Source organism: Populus euphratica, unplaced genomic scaffold, assembly GCF_000495115.2.
Source record: "Populus euphratica unplaced genomic scaffold, PopEup_1.0 scaffold156.1, whole genome shotgun sequence".
Classification (NCBI taxonomy): domain Eukaryota; kingdom Viridiplantae; phylum Streptophyta; class Magnoliopsida; order Malpighiales; family Salicaceae; genus Populus; species Populus euphratica.
The window spans coordinates 681,757-707,222 of record NW_011499931.1 but is presented as its reverse complement, the minus strand read 5'-3'; the positions used below and the strand labels follow the sequence as shown (position 1 = coordinate 707,222).

The 25,466-nt window shown below is 34.1% G+C and overlaps 2 protein-coding genes across 3 annotated transcripts; one reads left to right on the top strand and one right to left on the bottom strand.

Moving 5' to 3' along the window:
* The first annotated feature begins 5,850 nt into the window (after positions 1 to 5,850).
* LOC105136048 (probable strigolactone esterase D14 homolog) lies at positions 5,851 to 7,102 on the top strand. Its single transcript, XM_011041218.1, has 2 exons — positions 5,851 to 6,335; positions 6,442 to 7,102. The coding sequence occupies exons 1-2, from the start codon at positions 5,938 to 5,940 to the stop codon at positions 6,872 to 6,874; spliced, it is 831 nt and encodes a 276-aa protein (XP_011039520.1). The 5' UTR covers positions 5,851 to 5,937; the 3' UTR covers positions 6,875 to 7,102.
* A 65-nt stretch (positions 7,103 to 7,167) lies between these two features.
* LOC105136047 (RIBOSOMAL RNA PROCESSING 5) lies at positions 7,168 to 24,845 on the bottom strand. Of its 2 annotated transcripts, XR_844295.1 has the most exons (41): positions 24,530 to 24,845; positions 24,126 to 24,343; positions 23,887 to 24,027; positions 23,585 to 23,755; positions 22,153 to 22,252; positions 21,888 to 22,006; positions 21,674 to 21,796; positions 21,446 to 21,517; positions 20,951 to 21,043; positions 20,325 to 20,438; positions 20,082 to 20,204; positions 19,610 to 19,795; positions 19,407 to 19,481; positions 19,006 to 19,142; positions 17,756 to 17,890; positions 17,160 to 17,305; positions 17,008 to 17,073; positions 16,368 to 16,474; positions 16,129 to 16,209; positions 15,647 to 15,721; positions 15,462 to 15,563; positions 15,128 to 15,296; positions 14,874 to 15,022; positions 14,585 to 14,668; positions 14,405 to 14,505; positions 13,962 to 14,115; positions 13,746 to 13,820; positions 13,458 to 13,605; positions 12,011 to 12,659; positions 11,155 to 11,215; positions 10,855 to 11,000; positions 10,575 to 10,755; positions 10,202 to 10,297; positions 9,517 to 9,893; positions 9,223 to 9,399; positions 8,913 to 9,009; positions 8,676 to 8,831; positions 8,232 to 8,462; positions 7,844 to 7,927; positions 7,564 to 7,739; positions 7,168 to 7,527 (listed from the first exon to the last, which is right to left on the bottom strand). XR_844295.1 is itself a non-coding variant. In XM_011041217.1 (40 exons), the coding sequence occupies exons 1-40, from the start codon at positions 24,717 to 24,719 to the stop codon at positions 7,632 to 7,634; spliced, it is 5,817 nt and encodes a 1,938-aa protein (XP_011039519.1). In that variant the 5' UTR covers positions 24,720 to 24,845; the 3' UTR covers positions 7,168 to 7,631. The 2 variants fall into 2 exon arrangements, 1 of the variants encoding a protein (XP_011039519.1); XM_011041217.1 differs by having other exon boundaries at positions 7,168 to 7,739.
* Between the last annotated feature and the right edge of the window lie 621 nt (positions 24,846 to 25,466).

Genomic DNA, 25,466 nt, shown 5'->3' with positions numbered 1-25,466 from the left:
AATAATATTTTTATTTATTTTTTAAAATTTATTTTTAATATTAAGACAGTACAAAAATACTAAAAAAAAAAACAATACTTAAACTTATCTGGATTATCAAACTTCATTGTTAACCTAATAGAGAAAAAAACACAAAAAAATAAAAATAAAACTAAACTATCTACCAATTAGCTTAAGAAAAAAGGGAAACAAATTAAAAAAAAAAAGGTAAACTTTTTAAATTTGATCTTATTTTAAAAACTTACAACTAATTGAATTATAGACCTGAGTTCAATTAAAAAATTTAACCATCAACAAAAAAAAATAAAAATTAGGGTAAGATTTAAAAGAAAAGTAACAAAGAAGGGTGAAATATGAAGAATAAAATTTAATAATTCTAAATAAAATAAATAATAATTAAAAGAACAAGTATCATATTTAAAAGATTATAAAAGTATAGAAGATAAAATTTTAAAATATTTATAATTTGATATATTATTTATAAATTAAAAAATAACTGGAGAGAAATTGAAATAATATATATATAGATGGCTAACTCAATGGAGTCAAACCCAAAAAAATAAAAAATAAAAATAAAACAAAACAAAAAATTAAAAAAGAGAAAGAAAATAAGCTTAAAGAGAATAGAAAACAAAACTAAGCAAACCGAAAAACTAAACAAACCCGAGCGAACCTTTTAAATCTAATTTTATCTCTCAAACCTACCACTTGAAAATCCTAGAATTGGGTTCAATAAAAAAATTTAACTTGTAATAGATTTAATTTTAAAGAATGAAATCACATAAAAAATATTAATAAAAAAAACTTGAAAATGATGAAATTTAAAAGATAAAATAAAAATGATCACAAACAAAATAAATTACTATTAAAGAAATGAAAACCAAATTTAAAAGATTAAAAAAATCACAAGGGGTGAAATTGAATACCATTTATAATTTGATATATTATTTGTATATTAAAAATTGATAGAGATAAAATATAAAAAAATTGTTGAGGGCTAACCCTAATGATTCAAAAGGCAAAAAATAACAAAACAAATCGCAAAAATAGGATAAAACAAGAAAATATTAATTTAAATAAAGAAAAAATCAGACAAATCTCGCGAACATTGTCTAATCTCTAAAAGTCACAACCCATGAAATCTTTTACCTGAATTCAATAAATGTTTTCACTACATTCTTTAAAATGAAAAGTTATTTTAGTCATGTGTTTTTCTAAATTTATTTTAAATATACCATTAACTATCCTTCCAAACTTATTTACAAGTTATTTATTATTAATAAATGATTATTGAGCTAGTGTTGAATCATGAATCAAGAGTCTCACAACTCAACAAATTCTCGTAAAATGAGATAAACTAGTATTGTTGTGATCCTATATTGCTCTCTAGACAAAAAAAACTCATTGAATTATTACTAAACTTGTTTTAAAATTAAAAACATAATGATAAATCTACATTGACCCCTAAAAAATATGGAACATAATATTAACCTAATTATTAAAATTTAAATTTAATCAAAATATGAAGATAACTGGAAAAAAAAAACTTATTGACTCATTAATAAACTTATTTTAGATCAAAAACATCACGCTAAACCTACATCAATTTCTAAAAACTAGGAGGCATTAATGTAATGAAAACTCATCAACTCAATTTTAAAATTATTTTGAAGTTAAAAATATCATATGTATCCCTAAAAATTATAGCACACATTGATCTAAATGATAAAATCTAAGTTTCATCAAAACATAACATTAACATTATAAAAACTTGTATATGATATGTTTATTTTTTTAATAAATATTTACTTATAGTTATTTATAAAAAGATAAAAGTGCAGTTTTATAAACTAAAACTAACATGGACATAAAAAAAAATAGAGATAAATACTAACTTATTTCTAAAAATAGTTTTTTACACGCGCATGCAAAAAAGAAGAAGCATAATTTTACCAAACTAACTAAAATATGTAAAAGTGAAGTCAAAAGAAGTAGTAATCATGAATGAATAGTATAATGTACGTTATTTTTATCATTAAATAGTAACCTGTTTTTACACTAAGTTAAAAAAGAAAGGAAACTAATTTTTTAAAAAACGAAGCTAATGTAAATACGAAACCTATAAAAATGAAACGAAAATACATTAATGAATATTAACAACTTATGAATAGTAACTCTAATGTGATTCTCCCCTCTCTTAGCTCTTATTCAAACAAACTTCAATGCCTCAAGCTCGAAACTCCCTTTTTTTTTTTTCCCTCTCTCAATCTCAGGTCCCCTTCTTTTGTCTTTCTTTCACTATTTATATTTAGGGACAGTCTTCTAGAAACTCTTATAGGTGGCTTGATGAGTCTATGAGGAAGAATCATAGCCCCTAAAGTACGACCAGCCAGCCTTTTTTAGCCTCATTTTGCAATGTTTTCACATGGAAAAGAGTGGTGACGATGGAGGAGGGGATGCCAGGGAAGGGAATGGGTTGGGTTTTTTTTTTTTTTTTTTTTGTGGGCTATGTTGGGGTGTGTGGACGGAAGGATAAAATTCCATCATTTGGGAACGGGTGCCGTATAGAAAAAAGGATGATGATGAGGACGTGCACTAAAACGGTGTCGTTTTCGTGCTTCTCTTTCTTTTTCAAAACTGCGTCATTTCTCTTGGAGGAGGAAGTTTCTTTTAAAAAAAGTTGATCCTCCAAGATTGTTGATTTTTCAGTTTAAAACGGTGTTGTTTTGGTGCTTGTTGTTTTTCAGATTCTTTTTTCTTGTTATTGGTTTTTTTAAGCGACAATAAAAATTATGCAAAAATTATAATAACACTCCAGATAATAAAAATTTAGAAAAATTACGGAAATCAAAGTTAAAGTTTGATTTTAAAAAAACTCTCTTTTTTAGCAATTTTTGTTTCTTTTTTAGACAAGAATTTTTTTTCCTTTTTTTTTTTCCTTTCATTTGTTTTTGATACGAGATTAAAATTGAATTATGATAACTAAAATTAAATTACGATAATCAAAATAAATAAAAAATACATAATATTTTTTAATAAAACATTTACAAATAAATATAAAAAATTAAAAAAATTAAAAATTATACAAAATTATTTTGTATCATCTAATTTTTATATGTATAAGGGTATTTAGCAAACTAACGACGGTTAATTTTTAAGTGTTTTTTATTTTAAAACATACTAAAATAATATTTTTAAAAATTTATTTTTAATATGAATATATCAAAATAATATGAAATTATCCAAAAAAATTAATTTAAAATAAAAAAATTAATTTTTTAAAAAATCACTTTTAAAATGCCAAGCACTTTAATGGCATAGAAGACAGTTGGAGACTTGTATATATGGATACAGTTGAGACCAATCTGCCTTCCTAGATACAGCTTCAAGTGGCTTCTTTCAACACTGCTTTCTCCTTCCATCAAGATAACTGACAACGCCAAACCGCTAACAAATTTGACATTAAGATTGAAGCAAATCTTATTTATTATTTATGATCATTTGCAGAAAGAAAGAAATAGTGGTAAGGTTGGTTGTTGGGTTTTCTTTTTTAATTAGGTTAAAAGTCTTGTATGAATAATATTATTTTAAAAAATTCAGTAAAATAACATATTTTCACCTTAAAGTACTTTTAAAGCACAATATTTATTAAACATCGTTATTTTTAAATGTTATAAAATAATTATTATATTTTAAAATAACAATAACCTATTGTGATTTATAAATACAACATGTCATGAAATTTAATTGTTACTAGGAGATACAATAGCCTCATCCTCACTAATAAAATTTTAATTAATTTCAACAACAACATCAATTAAATGAATTAAATGTCACAGTTGAGAAATATAAATTCTAAAAGTATGCTGTTGCTGCAGTATTAACTCTCCATTTCTTTTCATTTTGAAAGCTAGTTGCCCAATTTGTCTTGGTTGTTGCGCGTAGCCACCAAGAAATAAATGTAAATATCTTGTATACCCAGGATATTGAATGAGGATGGTACAGTAGTAGCAGAAAGCGGCCCTTTACTAGCAGCGCCATTCAATTCAAAAAGCTCTTACAACAGCCAGCAGTAAACCCTGGGGCGGCAAGTTGGTTGAGTTGCATTTATGGTGGTGTTCTTTTGCCCATAAAAGCACAACTACTGCTTATTGCTGACAGCATTGCTTGTGTCACTCACTTGCAAATTTAATCAGGTCTTTATCATCGTTTCGTTAAGGCCAGGTTTTCACAGCTCAATTGTTGTTTGGTACAGATAAGCTGGATAACAAATGGGGAAAGGAAACGACCCAGAAGAAAAACTCCATTTCTTTCTGGTGGATCATATTGCCTACGCAACTGATATGCTGCATAAAGCATCCATAAATTATTTTCATTTGCATTTTGAGTTTCAACAGTCATATTTCTGGGCAGATGGAACTTCTTAGCCCAATAAATTTGGCGAAATCCTTTGCTCGTTAATTGCTGTGTCGTGACTCTATGTTTCTGTCCTGGTGTGGAATAAGAGATGACGAAGGTATCACCTGTGCATGAGAAAAGTATACATCACTGTATGAACATCGTCTTCTTGGGTGGTGCAGTTGCAAGGAAAATGAAACTGCCATAACATCAAATTAAAGCAAGAAATGGTGTTGGACACCAAAGCATCAAATCCCTTAGCTAGTCCATTATCATCTGGGATCGCTGCATTAATTCGTATCATTCCTTTAGTCAACATTTCGACCAATCCAATCTTGGGAGATTGAGTAGCCTGAATTTCATCCCATATGCATGAAAAAACTTGATGACTTCGTGAGGATTATAGGGCATGATATAGGATCATAGCATCCCCTGAAGCTCACACGCCATTACCCACTCCTCGCATGAGCAAGGCTTCATTCCCATCAAGAGTGTGGAGTTGAACCCTAGACGATAAGAATTTTTGAAAGCTTGAATCTTCCATGCCAATTGTTATTATCATTATAAGAAAATTAGATTTACACCTTTTGATTTATGCTATTATTTCTCGTTGGACTGGAATAGATTCGAAGGTTAAATGCAAAGAAAGAAATACCTACAGAGACAGGGCATTCCGAGCGTGGATGCATGGTGAGTCTGGTGGCGGATTCAAGCTGTGGCCAGGGCCCTGGGTCTCCCACTTCCCAAAATTTGACTGTTAAACATGCTAGTCAAACTTTCAAAACATTTTATACCCTTGAATTTAATACTCTTGTCAGAGAATATTTACGCCTCACACTCTAAAAAGCTTAACTTTTTTTATTTATCCATTATTAGTTGATGTTATTTTCAATGTATCTTATTAAATTCCATTTTATCACTGCATTCGCAATATCCTACTTAATGCTATATAGAACGTGTTAAATTATGGATGAAGAACCTAATCTTATTAAAGAAAAGAAATATATGGATGAGAAAGTTATTAGATAAAAACTTTTTAACACAGTGTTAGTTGTATTTAATTTCTGAAAAGATTATTATGATTCTTTTATAATTTTTTTTCATCTTTTGTATGTTTTATTTTACAAAATAAAAAAACTTATTTAGTATAATATTTTTAATATGTATACTCTTGTATAATATTTTTTAATTATATTCAGTCAATTTAATATGTATATCTATTTTTATTATTATTTAATTGAATAAATAAAAAGTTCAGTAAACATAATGGGTAAATATTTTATTTTTCAAGATTAAATATTTTGATTTATATTTATCTTTTAATTTTATTTTTAGTTATTATTAATAAAAAAATTATTTATTAATATATATAATTTTTAATTTATTTAATTAAGTGAATGCATGAACTTTTCGATCTACGGATTGGCAGGCCTACTTCATATTTTAGTATTTATACTGGAGAGGAAATTGAAGACAAAACACTGACAAATCTTTCTAGTCTTTAGGCATTGCTTCGCTGTTGCATCAAAAAGCACAGAAATGGATGTGCTATATCATGAGCATGGTTATGGAGGAGGTACTTTTGAAGCCCTAAATGGTAGGATCTACGGCAATGGTACTGAAACGCTGGTCCTGGCTCATGGTTATGGTGCAGACCAGAGCGTGTGGCACCACCTGATACCTTATCTTGCTTGTTACTTCAAGGTGGTGGTTTTTGACTTGGTTTTCTCTGCAAATGTTAGCCCCGCCCTTTATAATCCAAAGAAATACTCGAGTTTCAAAGGGTATGCAAGTGACATGGTGAACCTTCTTGATGAATTGAGAGTGAACGAGACAATCCTCGTAGGCCATTCCATGTCTGCCATGATCGGATGCATTGCTTCAATTAAGCGTCCTGAACTCTTCCAGCACCTTGTTTTACTCGGTGGCTCTCCGAGGTGTCTTCTCTTTTCTCTAGAGCTATATGTTCTTTCAGTATACAGCTTCCATCAACCACAATCTTTTGTTCTTCGTAGCCTGAACTATGATGTTGTCGATTTGCAGGTACCTTGATGAAAAGGGATACAATGGGGGCTTTACGAGATCAGAGATCAACGCTATCTTTAAGCACATGCATCAGAATTACACGAGCTGGGTTGAAGCTTTTGCTCCGACAGCTATTGGTATGAACAACACTCGAGCAACAACAGAGTTAAAAAACAGCCTGAGGAGAATGAAACCCAGGATTGCGCTCAGTGTGGCTAAAGCTGTGTTTTTAAGTGATTGGAGAAGCATTCTTCCTGAAGTTTTGGTGCCTTGCACTATAATCCAGTCCAAAAGAGATCCTATAGTTCCAAACTCCGTGGCCTATTACATGAAGAGAAATCTTAACGGGCATGCCAGGGTTAAAATTCTGGACACTGTAGGCCATTTTCCTCAGCTGACGGCTTACAATTTGCTATTGAAAGTTCTGAAAAGATTTCTTGTGAACGACTAGCCGAAATCTCTGGTTGTGTATGGAATAAAAAACAGCTTTCTAGGTTTTTTTTAAAAAAAATTTGCTAGACACAGTTCCAGAGATTTCTGCGGTTTGTTGATAGGAATTTACAGGGAGTATTACCCATTTAAATTCTCTGTATACCTTATGATGGTAGCCAAAATAGTTCCTTCTGGCTCTCTTTTCGATTTTACCTCCCATTAATTGAAGCTGCTTGCCATAAGGCCTCATATTTTTCGGGTGCGATCTTCGCAACAAACACAAAATGATAAAATTAAACAAAAAAAGGAAAATCAAGAAAATATATGCTAATAATAGGAAAGCTTTTTCCCCATCTGTTTTACATGACTTAATGGAACTCCTCTTAACAGACAAAAGTAGCCCGTGCAAAAAGGGCTAGATCCCGAATAAGTGTACTGTTGTAGCCGAAATCATTTCAATCACTATAACGAAACAGCCTTCATTACTAACCAATCTGGACATCAATGCCCATCTGCACTGCCATCTGCAACTCTATTGTGCAGTGGAAAAATGGCGCTATGCTAAATTGTGTTAGCATGCCCTCGCCAACATCATTGCCCCGAGTTAGATCCAATTAGCTGCATATAACCTGTGCCCGTTTTCCCCCCATCAAAATAGCAGCAAAACCGGACCACATATTCGGTAGCATCTTTGGAATAAACCTGGACCTATGAACTGAACCCAGTGCAAGTTGGGTTGAAATTGAAACTGTGGCTGGAAACAAGAGTCAGTATCATCAGGCCAGGGTATTCTGAACATATTCCATGGCCTTCTGTTTCACGGACTCGATCTGTTTTTCATCACCATAAGACTTCTCATACTCCAGATATTTCTTGAATAAAAACTGCAAATCCAGATAAGGAAGCATACATGAATGAGGACCAACATGAAAGGAAAAACCAGGACATTTATGCAAAATGGGGTCCATCAATTGCAGATAACACATACTTTCATCTTTTTAGGTGGAAGACTCAGACTAATTGCCCTCTCAAAAAGTGCACGAATCACATCCGCATCTCCAAGTTTAATTTCCTGTCAATTTGACACCACGATGTAAGGTGTGTACAGTGAAATAATAGTTAATTAAGATATAAAAATCAAAATGACAAGGAAGCCTATTTGACGAAGCTATCAGAATTCAAGCCTGGATACCCTGGTTACTTGCGAAATAATTTGAAAAACATGGTAGTGGTTGGCAACTGCTTAATATATGCATCCAGTCCAGCATTTTATCACTAGAAAGATGTGCTAAAGATGTAGTTGAAGTCCTATCTTTGGCCTTTACCTAATGACAAAAAATCCATTCTTATATTTGGAAATAACTAAAGAATCTTACCTGATCAAGATAAACACTCCATAAGTCTGTTCTCTTTGGGTATTCTCTCAAAATTTCTTCAAACAGGGTTCTCCCTCTATCAGCGACCCCGCATTTGAACTCACGGATAGCTGTCTGCGAGATGAACTTGATGTGCTTATGGCGAGGAAGGCATAAAAGAGCACGTTGCACAACAGACTGAACCCCATCTTGCTTTTGCTTGAGAAGCCACTTTACCCGTTTCAACCAAAACTAGAATTTCCATAGCTTAAATGTTCAATAAAGAGCCAGGATAGAATCTCAAAATAATAATAATAATAATAATAATAATAATAATAATAATAATAATAATAATAATAATAATAATAATAATAATAATAATAATAATAATAATAATAATAATAATAATAATAATAATAATAATAATAATAATAAAGGTAAGATTCATAAAAGCATAAAATATACCTTGCATGAATGCTTGAACTTCTTGATCATTTTGTCAAGAAGCTCCTCAGCTAATTCATTCTGATTAGTCTTCTTATACATTTTCAAGAGTGCCAGATGGACCTTCTTTGGATCACAATATTGCAATGCTCTCTGAAATACTTTCTTAACAGCATCCTGAAGAGAAACTCCAAATTGTCAAACTAAAAGATTATATATAATAAAATTAGCAAGAAAAAATTAAACTCTCTTGAATACCTCAGGAGGATTTCCATATTCATTTTCCAAGTTGAAGTAAGCCACCCAAATGTTTAGCTTCTCATCCTCTTCTCGAATATTAATTGTATTCAAAGCCCTTCAAAAAGCAAGAAGGCATCACAAAAGTTAAAAATACCATTTTATATGAGAACAGTGATCATTTTCACTAAAATTTTGTTTTCTATTAAACTCCAGTTTCTCACTGCCTATAAGCTTCTAGAAACCTTTCCCTATTCATTAAAAGAAAACAGAAATTTAAAATAAAAAAAATGCACACAAGGGAAGTCAGCATCTGCTTTTTCAGTAATACCTTTCAGCAATAGAGCGAGCCTTCTCGATATCAGCCAAAGAGAGCATGAAGCGCATGTATGCTATCCAAAGAAAACTGTTGTTGGGAGAGCTTCGAATCACCATCTCAAATTCATCAGCAGTCCTTGGTTCATCTTCCTCTAGCCGTCTCTCTTCAGCAGCACTAATTTCTTGCTCACTGCACAGATGGTTTTCAAGAATAATGACAAATTTGAGCAGAAGAAAATGATAAACATCCAGCAAACTAGCCTTTTATTATGGAAGGGAAATGAACTAGTGTGTCAGTTAAATGGACCTCAATTTCTTTGGTTTCTTCTTTTCTAGTTTATTCTTCTTAACCATAGTGTCTGCCTCGTCAATATGCCCTTGGTTTTGAAAAGGGACATCATCTGGAAGAGAGTGCTCCATGTCATCAAGTGCGACCTCAAGAGGAGGAATTGAGGCCCTGGATTCTGCTTGGGCAAGAATTGAATGTTCATTCTGGCATTCAACATCAATGTTATGGATACCAAGCAAACTGCTCTCCGGAATTATTTTTATTTGAGCATTGCTGCCATCCACAGATTCATTTTCACTCATTTCTTCATCAGATTCTTCTTTTGAAGAGTTCATATCATCCCGAACATCTAAGTTCTTCATTCCAAGAGAGATTCGGCGCCTTTCCTCATCCACCTGAGGATAGTATATGGACAGTAAAATGTCAACCGAGACAATTCCATTCCAAACAAAAATACAGCAGGATTTGCTTAATAAGACAGTTCTTTTTCGTTACACTAAAATAATTTATTAAAAGAGCTTGTTGGAAGTCTGTAGCAAAGTTGCATGATCTAACTGGAAAGGAAACTTTTTATATCAGTCATATGAATCTGTGAAATGATATTAATACTGATCCAGTAATTACCAATCTAACTAGTAGAATATAATTAACAAAAACCCAATTATTTATAAACAATTTCTATTAAAAGAAAAGGGAAATCTACCTTCAAAATCTTTGCTGTAACCTTCTCCCCAGCTTTATATTTCGATTCAATGTTACCAATATGATCCAAAAGCTGTGACACATGACACAATCCAACCTATGCAAACGAATAGGATAAAATTAAAACCATAAGCATATGAGGTCAGAGATCATACAGAGAGATGAAAGCATCATAGCAGGCTTAAAAAGAAACTTGTTTTTTTCTTAAAAACAAAATAAGATACCAGCAAACACATGCAAGATATAGTTGAAGATACCCCTCAAATAGGGACAACTAAATTATAAACTAACACGAGGGATCAGATGTTACTGGAAAATTTAAATCCATTTATTGGGCCACCATATAAGGAATTTTGAAATGGGTTCGTAATTACCAAATTTGTGTGGTCAAGTGCGATAAACAACCCATATGATTCCACCCGTTTAATCCTGCCAGAAATTATTTCCCCAACATGTAGGCGACTCAGATCACTGTTTTCAGATTTTGACATGTTGCTTGCGCTCGATTTCAAGGTAACTTCAATTCGCTTTGATAGATGCTCCACAGATAGTACCCTGCAATCAAGCTTCTCAGTACATTTCCCCACATACAATCCATCATAAAACATCACATTTTTTCAGCCAACAAAATAGGAAGAATGGAGAAAAACTTACCGGCCAGTTAAAAGTTTCCCGATGGGGAATTGTTTTTCAGGATCATCAATATAACCCTCAGACAGATTTGAGAGGAGAATTTTTGCATCAAGTTTCCTTGAAAGTGAAATGAAACATCCTTTTGATGAAACATTCTTAACATAACCCTGCCAGATTTAGAAAATGGATTAAACAAACAAGATACCAAGCAATATGCCCAACATGAACTCACTGGACAAATCAATGAAAAGTAATCAAGAGACCGAGAAAGAAAAAGAGCATAATACAAGAGCACGTTAAGAAGTGGAACCTATCTCTTACCTGCACAACCATGTCAGGTTGTAGATCCTCAATCTTATCCACACGTTTGCTGGGAGCATCCCTGTCAAACATGTAATGTAGAATTAAAAGCAGGTGATTGCAGAGAAGATCAGAATAGGAGCTTATTAAGAAATCTAAAATCACAAAGGCCTAGTCCCCCTGCATGTTTAGTCACATAAGTGAATTTAAACAGAAACTTTTGTTTGGCAGTGTTACAGAATCAGAAGCTTTTGTGGTTTGTCATGGACATTTTTCATAGGTTCCAGTCACCGAAATTTCAGCAGCTAAGGCATTGAGTGTTGAAATTTATGAGCATGAGGAATGGCTGAACTTAAATGTAGGCTACTAGCTGAGCAGGGTTGAGGTATGCACTAGATTCAACTTTAAACAAAAGGAAACAACGAGGATGGAATAAGAATTATAGAATTATGTGTCTGCTCTTATATTAATTGTAGCAGCGTCACAAAACTTTTCAGCTTCAATCAAAGACAATATCATTACATAGTATTTTTCTGTGTTAAAATCAACCAAAGTGGTACCTATCAAATATAGAACCTAGCTGAAGATATTATTCCTAGTTTCCTACAGATGCATACAAACATGGACCCACTGTTTTTAAATAGACTAACATGCAGAGATTGGATACAGCAGTCAAGCCAAAGCAAGTTCCTACTTTGCAAGGAATAAAAGTACTGAGATCATCGTTTCATTTTCATTAAGTGAAAGGCACCTCAACACCTAGACAAACCAGAAAAAATTACAAAATAGTTTAGCAGCCCCCTCCTAATCAGTTGTTCAACACTGATACTAACAAGACGAGAGCAATATTAGGAATTCATAAAGCTCCAAGACTTACTGATTATTAGAGAACTCTGCTGAATTTTGACCAAGCATGCCATCCAAAGATAAACGTAATGACAGATCGATGTGAATGGTACCCTTGACTGGATGGCTTATCTCTAGGACCTTGGATTTGACAAATTGACCTTCTTTGTATGCAGACAATGGATCAGGAACCCACGAGTCTTGAAGTTCGGTAAAATGAACCCTGCCATGTATATGAGGACCAAGTTGCACCAGCAATCCACCAACACCTGGAAGTATCTTGGAAATTCTACCGCCTACAATATCTCCTTCGCGAATATGAGCAGTAACATTGTCCCAGGGAGCATTGCTCTGTAGGTCATCCATAATTGGAGCTCCCCCATCAACAAGAGTTTGAGAGGCAGCAAATGGACGGAGCGCCAACCGTAGTGATGCTTTCTCCTTGTTATAGTTCAAAACATGACCAGTTACGGCCTTCCCAACATAGAATCTTTTTTGGAATTCTTGAAGCTCACTAGGTTCACAAGCACTGTCGAGAACAAAAAGCTTTGCCTTCAAATGCCGAGATATTGTTAACCAGGCCCATTCACCATCCACTTTATATACATAACCAGAGATGTGTTGCCCAGATGAAAACTCATATTCCTTGGGCACAAGTTTATCCTCTATCATGCATGAATCTGCAATGCAATTGGATTTCAGATCCATGAGAGGTAAGTAGGTTTGATTACAAACAGAGCAATAAAACACAGTTAAAAAGTACAGCTAATGCTACAGATATTTCTCCAAAGCACTACTGCTAAAAAAAAAAAAAAAGAAGCAGTCTTAGCCAGTTAAGCAGACAATTCTAACAATAGATATAAACAAATCACTCTCCCAACCAAAGTTTCAAGCTTCAGAGAGTAGCAAGACCAAGAAAAAAGCAGTGATGGGGAAAAAAAAGGAATTAAAAGGAAAGGAAGTGGAGTTAGAACAATGACATTTGTGCAAACAAAGTGGTTGCAAAACATTCATTGAAACTGATTGAAGTCCCCGAAAATTCCATGGGTATCAAAGCATCTACAAAGAGTAAAAATAGAAAATTCCATCTAACAATGAAATGTTGCTAGGCAGCCTCACAAATACTCTATTCAAGAATAATCAGCACCATAGTGTTGATGTTTGGATTGAAGCCACAAGGTATTGTGATTCAATGAAACAGAGCAGAAGGAGGCAGCAGTTAAGGGATTGTTGATAAGATTGAGAAAAAGGATGTGATCTTGATAAGATACCATAGAAAGTTGGCCTTGACATTAGAAATGCCAAGCAGTGAGAATCCAATGTGCCTTGAGCTTATTCAAAATCAAGATTTTACTTAAAAGGTCATTATTAGATTACACCAACCCCTCCTTTTCCCATCACAGCTTCATCTTAGTGCAAGTCAGTGGCAGGCTCAAAGGAGACAAGCTTAAGAAAAAAATTTCCAGAAATCATTCTACCTTCAAGCATTTTTGGTTTGATAGACAAATCCCACAGCTGACTTTTTTTATTATCAGATTGACCAGCCTTGGCAATAATCCTCGCAGACACTGTCTGGCCAACTCTGAAGTTACTAAATGGATTCTCCAAAAGACAAGTATCGCTGACCTGTGCATGAGATTGAGAAAAAAGAAAAGCAAATTAAAATTCACCCACTGATTAGAGAACAACCAAAACAAGCCACGTGTGAAGGTTGCCCAAATAAATGAAATTAAAAATGTTGAAATCAAGTTATTCAGAGCATTCACCTCTGTTATATGAATCCTTCCACGGAAACCAATACCGAATTTCAATCTCATTTCAAGAGGCTTGATTTCAGTAATCTAACAAACAATATCAAATAAGTAAAACATATATTTAAGCCCACAGAATCAGAACAGGGTTGAATATAAACAGTGCAATTGAAAAAAACCACCACCATAAACGATAGAATCATGTGTGGGTCAGTCTTATAGTTGAAGTACCTCTGCCTGAACCAGGGATCCAACATTACAGCTAGACTTTCTTTTGGCCTTCTTTGAACTGGATGTCTCAGTCACCTCACTAATAGATTTTAGAAGCAAAAGCAACCTCCCAGCAGTAGAAGGGGTTGGAAGAGCCATAACTGTGGCACTAACGCTGCATCACATAAGCCATGACAGATCATGAAGTTTAAACAAAGCAATCATAATACTTTTGTAGAGTATAAACTAGAAAATAAATGCAAATGTTGTATCTTACAGGCAACAGCCAAGTTTCGAAGACTATTTTCCAGCTAAAAAGTCAAATAAAATTTTATACACTTGTCAAGCTTTACAAAATTTTATTAAGAGCTTCCACCCATTCAAATGCCCAAACTTCTAAGAAAAAGAAAAATGATGACAGGCAAATATAAAATGTAAGGATTAATTGCCAAAATCATACTTGCCTTTGTCCATTCAGAAATTGTTTATGAGATATCTTTTGTGTATTATAGTCTGATACCGATGCATAACCTATGGCATGGTTATGCTCAGGAATTGACAGAACCTGCTATCAGTGGGAATACAATAAGTAAAAATAAAAATATTATTGACCACAATAAATCATCAGATTTAAGAGTACTTGCCAGGTAATTTTCTTTCACAATCTCAACAACTGCATTTACTGTTTGGTGCACCTCCAAGTCCTTAGACATCTCTCCTTTTCGTTTCTAAAATCAGGAATATTGTGTATTAGTCCCAAACATGACAAAAACAAAAAATAAGCAAGGAAAAAAAACACATATACAGGCCTTAACCAACCACCAATGGAAATGCAAAGGAGATGACATGAAAGCTTATTCTTTAAACTTCTTTAGAACATATTTGGGTGTGCAAAGAAACAGAACCAGAAAGAAACTTGAAGCAGGACTCAACCTTCTTGTGAGTTAGGCTCTTAGAACTCTTGTCTCTTGATTTATCCAAAAACTCAAGCTTTAGAGATAAATCAACAAGGCGTTCTGTCTTGGCAACATCAAGAACAGCAGCTCGAACATTTGCACCTGCTTTCACCATTGCTCCACCTACTGAAGTGATTATAATGAATAAAGGATTAGTAGTTCATATATTAATAAAGCAACACACATCAAGAAAAGCATTCACATGGTAATGAAAAGAAATAAATAACTTACACTGGTGATGAGAAACAAAACCAAAAACATCATTATGTTCCTCAAAACTGACAACAACACCGAATTCCTTTGACTCCTGAATTTTTCCCTCAATAGTGCTGCCAATATGAAATCCTTCAACCCACTTCAAGTCACGACCATTAGAATCTGAAGATTGCAGATCAGCAATCTGGGGGGGGGTGGGGGGCGTTTAGACAATCAAGCAGAATGTGAGAAATACTATGTATTTGCATGGCAATCAGAGGTTAACGGGATCCTACAACAAAATAATATTTTGTCTTTTAACTTAAGGGAACAGAAAACAATAAATTAAATATAGCACGTTTAATTTTACCTTGTTCTCTGAGAGAAAGTATTCTTGAAGAAAGCATGCATCTGTAGATGAGCAGCATGACTGCTTCAAAGACACTGTTATTCTGCTTGTTTCATTGTTAACCTGGAAACAGCCATAAATAAATAATAAATAAATAGTCCAATGACAACAATCTGAGAAATTTTAGTCTCGGATGGTTCACCAACATCGAGTATATTACTACGAACAGATTGTCCAATGTAAAAGGCTTCTGAAAGCTGAGATCTTTGGTCATCCATTGCCTGACATCAAGTATAAGGGAATTAATAAAGAAGAAAAATGCCAGAAGCACAAAAAAGGAAGAGATTCAACTTTCTAACAAGTAAAACACACTGGGGCTTTCCAGTCTCTTTGGGTATCACACAAAGAGACTCCTTTGTAGGCCCCATGAACTGGAGATGAGAAAGAAGCTCAAAGAACATTCTATACCAAAAAAGTTCCCATAAAAGATAAAAAAAAAAAGTTCTATACCAAAAAAGTTCCCATAAAAGATCAAAAAAAAAAGAAGTAGACTTCTGTTCCTTCCAGGTAACCCGCTAAAATGCAAATAAAAAATGGTTCTAGAGGTTCTGGCAGTACTTGCTCTTCCAAAACCACTCTAAAAGCATCCTTAGACAACAATCTTAAAGGCCAGATATTAAGAGTTTACCTTGCTTCTAGGCGAGAAAGCCGTCAAATTCCCAAGAAAGCGAACAAAGCAGCCAGTTTCAATCATGTTACAGATGTACCCCTGATTTGCAAAAACAAGTTCAGATGCATGAAAAAGCAGAAACAACTACACTTTCTGAAGATCATGTCAAAATTCACACCACATCACAACTGCAAGAGCTCTCCCAAAAAACATATTTATAAAACTGGTCATGCAAGTAGGATGCAAGACATACTTACATGGACTATTGACTGAGGACGAATCTGGCTTAGATCCGAAGGAAGCTGAGAAGCAGACTTGATAAGAGAATATTTTGCAGAGAGAACCAAATTGTTGCTCTCAATATCTACAGCAACACAAATTCAAGGTAATCAATTGCTAGTTCATAATTAATGTTAACAAATTTGCATACTGCATTGACAAAATATATGATCGGCCACTCTAATTATGTCAGAGCACCCAAAGCCAGAAAAATGTGACAAGATGCAGTAGACTGGGAAGATTTGTCCGAAAGGGTGGCAAAGCTACAAATTTTTGGTCTGACCCTTTTCACATTACATAGCTTCACATTATGTAGTAACCCACTTATTTTGCTAGGGTATTAGCTTTTTGCATAACTTATCTTCTAACAAGCCTCTTTTTATTACTCAAGAAGCATGTGCAATTTGAGAATATCTTCAATAAATATTTTCCTTTTAGACTATATAAAATAATCAGAAAATGTCTTCCAAAACGCCTCTGGTTTTTACTGAAAAAGCGTTTGCAGTCAGAGATCTTAAATTAACCTTTCCCTTTTAGACTACATAAAATAAAATAATCAGGCAAAAGAAAGTTTTAGAGATCTGGTAAAGCATTCAAATGGAACAGCTAAAAAAATACCTAGGACCAGTAGTTGATCAAACTCGTATCCAGGCTTCAAGACTGACTTCATCAAGGCAGCATGTTCTGCATAATCGCATGTTCAAACAAGGGTATAATTGAAAAACATGAACTGCTATTTTTGCCATGTATAAAAAAGCAAAGATCAATACCATGGTGATCTGACAAATGCTCAGTAGCAATTGTCCCCTTCAAGTAGTCTTTTGCATTAACATAAACTATTACTGACGAGGCAGTAACTTTATCAATAACTCCAGTAACCACACTACCCATCTTGATGCCCTCTTCTTCAGAAAACCTGTAATTTTGAAATCGCAAATACTTCAATAATTTCACAGAAAGACTAGTATTTTCTTTGCTAATGAGACTCCAACTGACATTGAAATTGATATGATATCTTCCATTGCCAATTTACTCCTATCTTTTTTACCCAAAGATCATGGGGGATGGGATAATGATAGAAAATTAATTGTTTCATTGCTTTGTGAAATGAAACTCAATTCATAAGTTGTTCTTGCCGGGTGAAGAGAAAACAGCTTCAAAAAAGCACACAATAATGGACTTGGATACTGCTTCCTATCAGACAAATATGAAACAGTAAATTTGCAGTTAAGCATAGAGCTCCCCTAAAGACCCATTTAACAATCAACTTGAGGTACAATACTGCAGGTAAAATAATGAAGAAGTTACTTCATGATGACTTTAATTTTGACACAGGATAATTGAAAAGATGAATCAACTAGCAAACCTTAGAGGCTTCATTATGAAACTAAGATTGATCCTGCGTGAAGCAGCAATAGAACTTATTACTCTGCATTTGACAACCTGCCCAACTTGATAAGTTGAAATTGCATCAATTCCTGGTTCTAATCCAAGCTCAGATCTGCTTTAAAATGAAGAGCAAACAATCAGCTTCCTCTACAATCAAACCAAAAAAGAAAGCAATCCTAGCCATATAGTTCAAACAGACCAAAAAGGCCATTCACTATATTAAAAGCAGAATGCTCCCACAGAAGAGATCCAAGAAAAAAAGAAGGGCAAAAGAAATCCCAAAAATGATCAAACAGGACTTCAGAACACAAGAAAAGAGTATACAGCATTTGCAATGGATTACTTAAAAAAGACAAGCAAAAGCTAAGCAGTGGCCATCCAATTCCAAATTAGCATATTCTTTTAGCTCTCACCCTGATCCTCAATCCCAATAGAGCCATCATTGATAAACAATGATACATCACTGAAGCAGAGTATCAGTCAAAATATATCACAAAGCAGAGTAAGACCAACTACAGCCATAGTCAACATCCAAAATCTACGGCCAAAGCATAGAGTAAAGTTATATTAGCTGGAAGATGGATGAGAGCTTGCATTCACAGAGCAGAATTTGACTTCAATGCACAACAGACATGCATGAGCTGATAACCGCATAAGAAAGTCGGGGACACGAACAATATTCTCAATGTCTTATGGTCTCTATCTAAGATTTAGAAGTCAGGAAAGAATAAATGTACCATCTCAAGAGACATTAATTCATTATTCTATATTCCCTCATATTGTCCCTATCCTGATCCTCATTTTGGCTGAACTACCATTTCTACATGTTCCTTTTTTGTCAAACCCTTCACAAAATATTGTATTTGTTATCATCTCGTTAAGTGTTCAATTCAAAGTGAAATGTCTCCAAACCTTTTCTGCAAGAAACATATTCAAGATTCAAAACCTGTAATCCCAGTTGTTTCTTGGACATCCTTGCTGCTAATCCTATTTGTTTTACAACTCTAAATTCTATCTTTATTGAGCCTAAAACATCTAGATTCTTAAATTATCCTTCCCGGGTTGATTGAAAAAGTTCCGATGAAAAACACTAGTGAATACAGGATATTGAAGGAATGAAAAAAACAACGGACTATATAGATAACAATTCAACAGAAAGTGTTGTTCTCATGTTGGCAAGATCAAGGAGATAATAAAAAAATGCAATCTTGAGTTTTTAAGACTAGCCTGGGGGCAAATCCCTGGACTCCATTGTAAAAATGGACAAAGCATCCATGCTTTTCAATCTTTGTTATCCAACCATGTGTTATTAGTCCATCAGTTGCATCAGAATATGAACTAAGTATTGGAAGTTTAGATTTAACCTGTCAAACCATAAGCCAACAATGTCCATCAGAGAATTAACTACGTAAATTATTGAAAAAAATGAAAAAGCACTATTAACAACAGATTGCAAGGAAGCATGTGAAACATCAAACATGGTAGCAAAGACAGCATGTGGTACATATATGAAAACTGACAGTCGCAAAGACCACTGCAGAGAAAGAGACAAACTATGACAATACATTTGAGCACTCTTGAAAGTGCTGCGCATTGATGAAAAATAAGTTTCAAGTCATATAACATACAAGAGTTTTCTTGTGTGTCACAGTTATTCTCTTGGACTTGCAACCCAGCACACGGAAAAACAGCTCAGCTCCAACCTGCATAATAACACAGGTCATTATAAGTTATTACCATGAACCAACAAACAATGGACAGGATGGTTCATTTCTAATCTAAGATCCATTCGCAAAAACACCTTGAAAAGAAAATCTGGTTAGAGTGTGACCTTGAATTTTTTCCGAGGTTTCGCAATTTCAAATTCAGACATATGTTGAAGCGGACAAAGTGCCTTCACTCCACCAGGAAATTGCACAATAGCCCCAAAGCTGTCAACAGCTATGATTTTAGCCCTTGTTGCCATGCCTGGCTTGACATCAGAGTGGGTGAATACAGATCCTTCAAAAGCACTAGCCTGCATATACAAAAACAATATGAAGAATGTTCTCATGTCACTTAAGGCAACCTTATTTTGAGCTGTAACAGATATAGTCATATAGAAGATAAGAAGAAAGTGAGACGCCTTTCTATGCAATATCACAAATGCACTTTGTTAATAAATAACTACAAATAACTTCAATGCAAATAGAAAGCAATCCAGTTTGCTCCCAAGAAAAATATATTATAGCAGTGCAAGTCAGGCAATATACATTCTATTCATTTGAAAAAACATAGATAATTTTATGAAATAGAAAAGCAACCTTCAAAATCCCCGTGGCAAGCCCTTCCAAATGCCTATACCCAAGGATTCGAACACGAACATTACTTCCTTCCTTAAACTTCTTTTCAAGCTTTCGTACCTCATCCTCAGCCACATCAGATACCTGTATCAACATAATTTTAATGCATTTACCACCATGAAGAACTTAATGATAAGTAAACAATATAAATATATTTATCATGAAAGAATAGGGCATATGTGAATAAATGCACAAAGAACATACATTAACAAATGCTGGAGTTGGCAGCGGAGTAGATGGGATTTCAAGTAGAAGTCCCATGCCTTTATCTACCCTGACTACTTTTGCAATGTCATAAATATCTCCAACTTTAACACTCTGCATTTAAACCAAAAATTAGATCTAGAGGGAGACAGGCAACAATTAGAAGATGAGAATTATAATACCAAGTAGAGAAAGTCGAGCACAATTGCATGTGCCACCATTATCAAGAGAAGCTCCACTATGAAATCAAGATGATGTAAGTACAAAAAATGCATTATCATGCCCAGCCTTCAAGTCAGTGATATTCAACTTTATTGCTTTATCAATGGAACCAGGAAGGTAAATGTTGATGCCGCAGATAAAAAGCACACAAGGCAAGCTATAATATAACTTGAAAAACCTCTAGCATTGCAAAGCCCAAATATGAAGCAGTGCTAAGATCTATTACATTTAGTTCACATGCCTATAAGTGGACCCCTATTTCGACTCAGTCCCAGAAAAGCTTGAAGAATGCAACAAACAATAAACAAAGAGTTTGAACATATAGTAAAAGTCTATAATAAAAAAAACTCAAATTCCAAAGTTGCGAGTGCAAAAAAAATTATCATACGTCCAAAGAGACTTACAGATGGCGGTGAATTGTTGTGAACAAGATGTTGATTGAGAGTCAAACCAACAGCTCTAGTTGAGGGATCGATAAATAATATACGAGCATTGACCTAAACCAAAATAATAGCACTGTATATTAACAAAAACAAACAGAAAAAAGTAACAATGGTGGTGTGGCAGAAACATTTTTGGCTAACATGCAGATACAAGTTAGAGCTGCAAAACCATGCACATTATGTTGAAATACAAGTAGCAAAAAAAAGTGCAACTTGACATAAACCACAATACTCTTCATGCAAAGTAACAAATCAATACACTATGGTAATATGTACTCTTTTACTATGTTGGTCTGTCCATTTTATGACTCAAAGCAAGAAGGCAGTGCAAAACGAGATTAATACAGAACTTTGGTACTGAGCAAAAGCACTGACGGATTGAGTGAGAAGTCAATACTGTGAAAATCAACAGAGCTAAAAGTGTCCAGATCAGTAAGGAAGACTTCAAATACGCACCTTTTTATTCTTGGCATAATCATCCTTCCAATTTGAAGTAGGGAAAGTATTTTGTAAATGAAACATATCAACCTGTAAAACGAAAATGAAATATAAAAATATAGGATGTATGGGCAGAATCAATGCATAACCAAGTGGATAAAAATATAAAAATATAGTAGCCATGGCTAGTCCTTGTCCTATCCATCTGTTATAATAACCTTTACGAATAGACAGCAGCAAACTTACAGTTCCAGTAAAGTATGTAAGGAATGATAACATTATCCCATTTTCAAGGGTCGACTGTACACGGGCATCAACCATCATGCCTGGAATGAGAAGATCAATTGAAATGCCCTTAAGATCCCTAGTCTGCATAAGAGTGCAACAAATAAATGTTAAAACAGCACTAAATCCATTGGAAAAAAAAGAGATAATAGAACCTGGGATAACTTTAGCATACCACACATTTAGACACTGTATCTGGGTCAGAGCTCAGATAAACAACTTTCCGAATTTTATCAATCCTTGTAACAATCCCCTGTAAAAATTGCCCAGTTTTCACTTCAGAATCCCAGCTCTCTACAACCAAGAAGAAAAGAAGAATAAGATGTTGCAGTAAAGATTATTAAAACAGTAAAGTATGCATTTTATGGGAAATAGAGAAGCATGAGGTGAATGACTAGCAACTATGTAACATGCTGCAGAATAACTTGACTGGTACTTACCGGCTTGGCTGTTCTTTGGAAAAAATCCCATAAATGATGACAAACCAAAATGCAGGATGAAACCATGATCTTCAATGCTTTTGACATATGCGGTGAGGACCTATAATCATAAAATGGTGGGCAGATGGGATAATCAATCTATAGAAGACATACAAGCAAACAAGTTAACACTGTTTCATTACATCCTCGATACCTTTGAAAGATGCATACCGTGATAACCTACTAGTAGAGATAGATGCCAGTGATCACTTTGTTCAAAGACAAAATTTTGGTTCAGGAATATCTTTGTATAATATTATAATGTAGTTCAAGCTATCATTTTCTTTTCTGTTCTTTTTGTTTTTGGCTTGAGTATCACCAAAAATAATGACGTGATGTCTACTCAAGCAGATTTTAACAAGGAGTCCATGAACTGCAGACACTCCACGCTACAAAGCCCTATGCCAAAATGATTGGTTATTGGTCCAACAATATGATAATCCTGAGTGGATAGTACCCAAAAAACTGATTCTGAATCCTGGGATCTTTTCCCAATAAATAGCTTCTAGTTGAAGAAAATGTACCAAGTAATTGAACCATAGATCATATATATCTAATTACATGTACATAATTTATCAGTACAAATTTTGGCCCCAATTGGGATGAACGCTAAAGATAACGATATCTTTCCATCTTTCCAATTACACATTGTTGCTCAAGATCCTTGTTCCCTACACAGACCCAACTAAAAGGGGGATCACTTGTGATGGACAATAGTTAGCAAACATAAGTTTCTCACAAGAAATACATCAATTTGATGTAAATCCTAGTTTTACCACTCCATTTTCAGACACTATTAATTACAAGTTAAGGAAAAAACAAACACCAAGTTAATCAGAAAAGCTGCAGGGTGATAATAGAGCTCATTGAATGGAATGTTTGACTGGGTATCAATGTGATTGTTGCATAGTTGTGGCAGGACATCCTCTTAGACAAACATAGTAGGGCTATCCAAGTCACTCTAAGCTTGTATCAATTATGCTAGTTATATGAGACTAGGTAATTAGGCCACAGTATCCACCCTCGTCAACACATGAATTAAATTAAATCTGGACTAAACCAGGCATCCAGGCCTTCGCCGCTGCTGATTCAGTTAGCCAGATTAGATTGTTGGGATAGTAACAGTACCATCCCAGGTATCAGAACAAATATTAAGAGGCCCACCTGGCATCGAGAGAGCAGCTAAATCTTAGTGAGCCATCTATCAACATGTAATCCACTAAACAAATATATCAATGATTGTTCTTTACATATTTTTAATTAAACTCATATCCTAAATGAACCTGCTTCAAATCCAGTTTAAGTTAGAAAGCACTCTCATTTAAAAAAAATGATATTAATACCTAGCAATGAAAGGTTATCATGGTCCATGCTAATCATTGAGTTGTCTTACCATCCCTTCCTTGACAGCATCTAATGAGAAGCCATTGTGCAATAACGAAAGGCGCAGAGAAAGCCAAATCTTTCTTTTCTTGTTATCGTTCTTGTCATCATCCAACTTCAACACAATGCATGAAACCAGCTGCCCTACATGGAATACTCTTGGAAGGCTACCTTCACCATCCTAGTAAAGAAGAGAATAACAATGACAGCAAATTATTGAATAAAAGCATAATAATACCAGAACTAAGATCTAAAAAAGAAAAAGAAAACAGAAAAAAAAAATAATTGTGAATTCATACAAGCTTATAATACCTCAATTTGATCATTCAAAACAGGATCAACCGCATCCACAGAACGTACTAATCCACGCAATCCTCCAGGAAGACTGATTACAAGGTCCTTCTCGTTTACTTCAGTAACAACTCCCCAAAGCTTCATTCCAGGAGAAATGTTCTGTGCACAAATTAAACATGAAAAACTTAAACACCACCTATAATATGAACAAAATATCTTTTATCCACTTTCACAGTGATTAAATTTTCGGTTCATACCCTCATTGTAATCTTATTAGCAAAACGAGGAAGCTTTCCGGTTAAAACATCGCCAAAAAGGGAACCTAAATCATCTCCAGATAATTGACCGCTCTTGTTCTGAAACTTCTTCCCCTTCTTATTCTTCTTATTCAAACGCCTCTCCTCCCCCTCTAACTCTTCATCAACTTGTGCTCTAATTTCCTCTCTTTCTCTCTGACTCAACGAACTCTTTCCACCTTAAAAGGCAAAAGGTCAAAAATCAGTAAAACAGAAATAGTTTTCTTTCCTTAACAATTTATCGGGAAAAAAATCAATTCAAAGCTTAATTAATTATTCAATAATCTCCTTTCAAAATACACGTTCCATTTTTCTCCGGAACCAAGCAGAAAATCTTAGGAGATTGAGAGACTTTGTTGAAAAACCTCGAGGGAAGTCAGGGACGTCATCTTCAAGTTGCAAAGCAATAGACGCATCTTTTACGACGGCTTCGTTTGTAAAACTCTTCTTGTTTTTCGTCTGCTTCGCTTTGAATTGCTTCTGTGATGCTTTGTTGAATTTTGGACCGTCGTTTTGTTTTGGATTCTGTTGTTTTCTCTTCGAAGGAGCTGCCATTTTCCGTTACTTGCGTGAAAAAAATCAGCAGCCCTTTTCCTTTTGGTTTTTCGAGATTGAGTTGGAATGGAGACGGTGACTGATAAAGAGGATCAGGGTTTTGAAAGGGTTTTTGGAGTTCGAAGTGACGATGCTAGTCATTACTAAGCCCTAGCAAATTAGCCTACGGGTCGGGTCGGGTCGGCAGGGCGTCGTTTTTAATGGGCCGTGGGATGTTAGTTGGTCGGCTTTAAGTTATTGGGCTTTATTCCATACAATTTTCATTTTAATGGGCCGTGGGCTATCATTAATCATTAACAAAAGCTAAAAACTGGGTGTGAAATTCCTACATATATAAATTCGTTGGCATTGTGTACTGGATACATTCTTTGCCCTGGCGTAAAAAAACTTTTAACTATCTTTTCACAGTTATTGTTATATTAATTAGTGGCAATTATGAGGCTCCTTCTGTGATAAAGGTTATTTTTAAATATATTTTTTATTTTAAAATGTATTAAAATAATAATTTTTAAAAAAATTATTTTTAAAATCAATATATCAAAATAATTCAAAAATATCAAAAAATAATTTAAATCAAAAAATTAAAAAAAAATTAAAAACACAATTTAAGCATAATATCAACCAAGACATATGTCTCTTTCCATTTTGAAAGCTTGGTTAAAAAACATCAAAAAACTCTTAAAAGCAAAAAATTCAATTTTTATATTAAGGGGAGTTTTGGTACTTTAAATTGATTTTTTTCATGAT

Bases quoted from the DNA above. Each gene is read 5' to 3' on its own strand.
- LOC105136048 (XM_011041218.1), top strand. From the start codon at position 5,938: ATGGATGTGCTATATCATGAGCATGGTTATGGAGGAGGTACTTTTGAA. The intron at 6,336-6,441 runs GTGTCTTCTCTT...GTCGATTTGCAG, and splicing joins TTACTCGGTGGCTCTCCGAG to GTACCTTGATGAAAAGGGAT.
- LOC105136047 (XM_011041217.1), bottom strand. From the start codon at position 24,719: ATGGCAGCTCCTTCGAAGAGAAAACAACAGAATCCAAAACAAAACGAC. The intron at 17,891-19,005 runs GCTAGTCTTAAA...ATTTTAAAGCAG, and splicing joins GTCCAGGGATTTGCCCCCAG to ATCTGAGCTTGGATTAGAAC. The intron at 13,606-13,745 runs GTGAATGCTCTG...TCTCATGCACAG, and splicing joins GAAGGATTCATATAACAGAG to GTCAGCGATACTTGTCTTTT.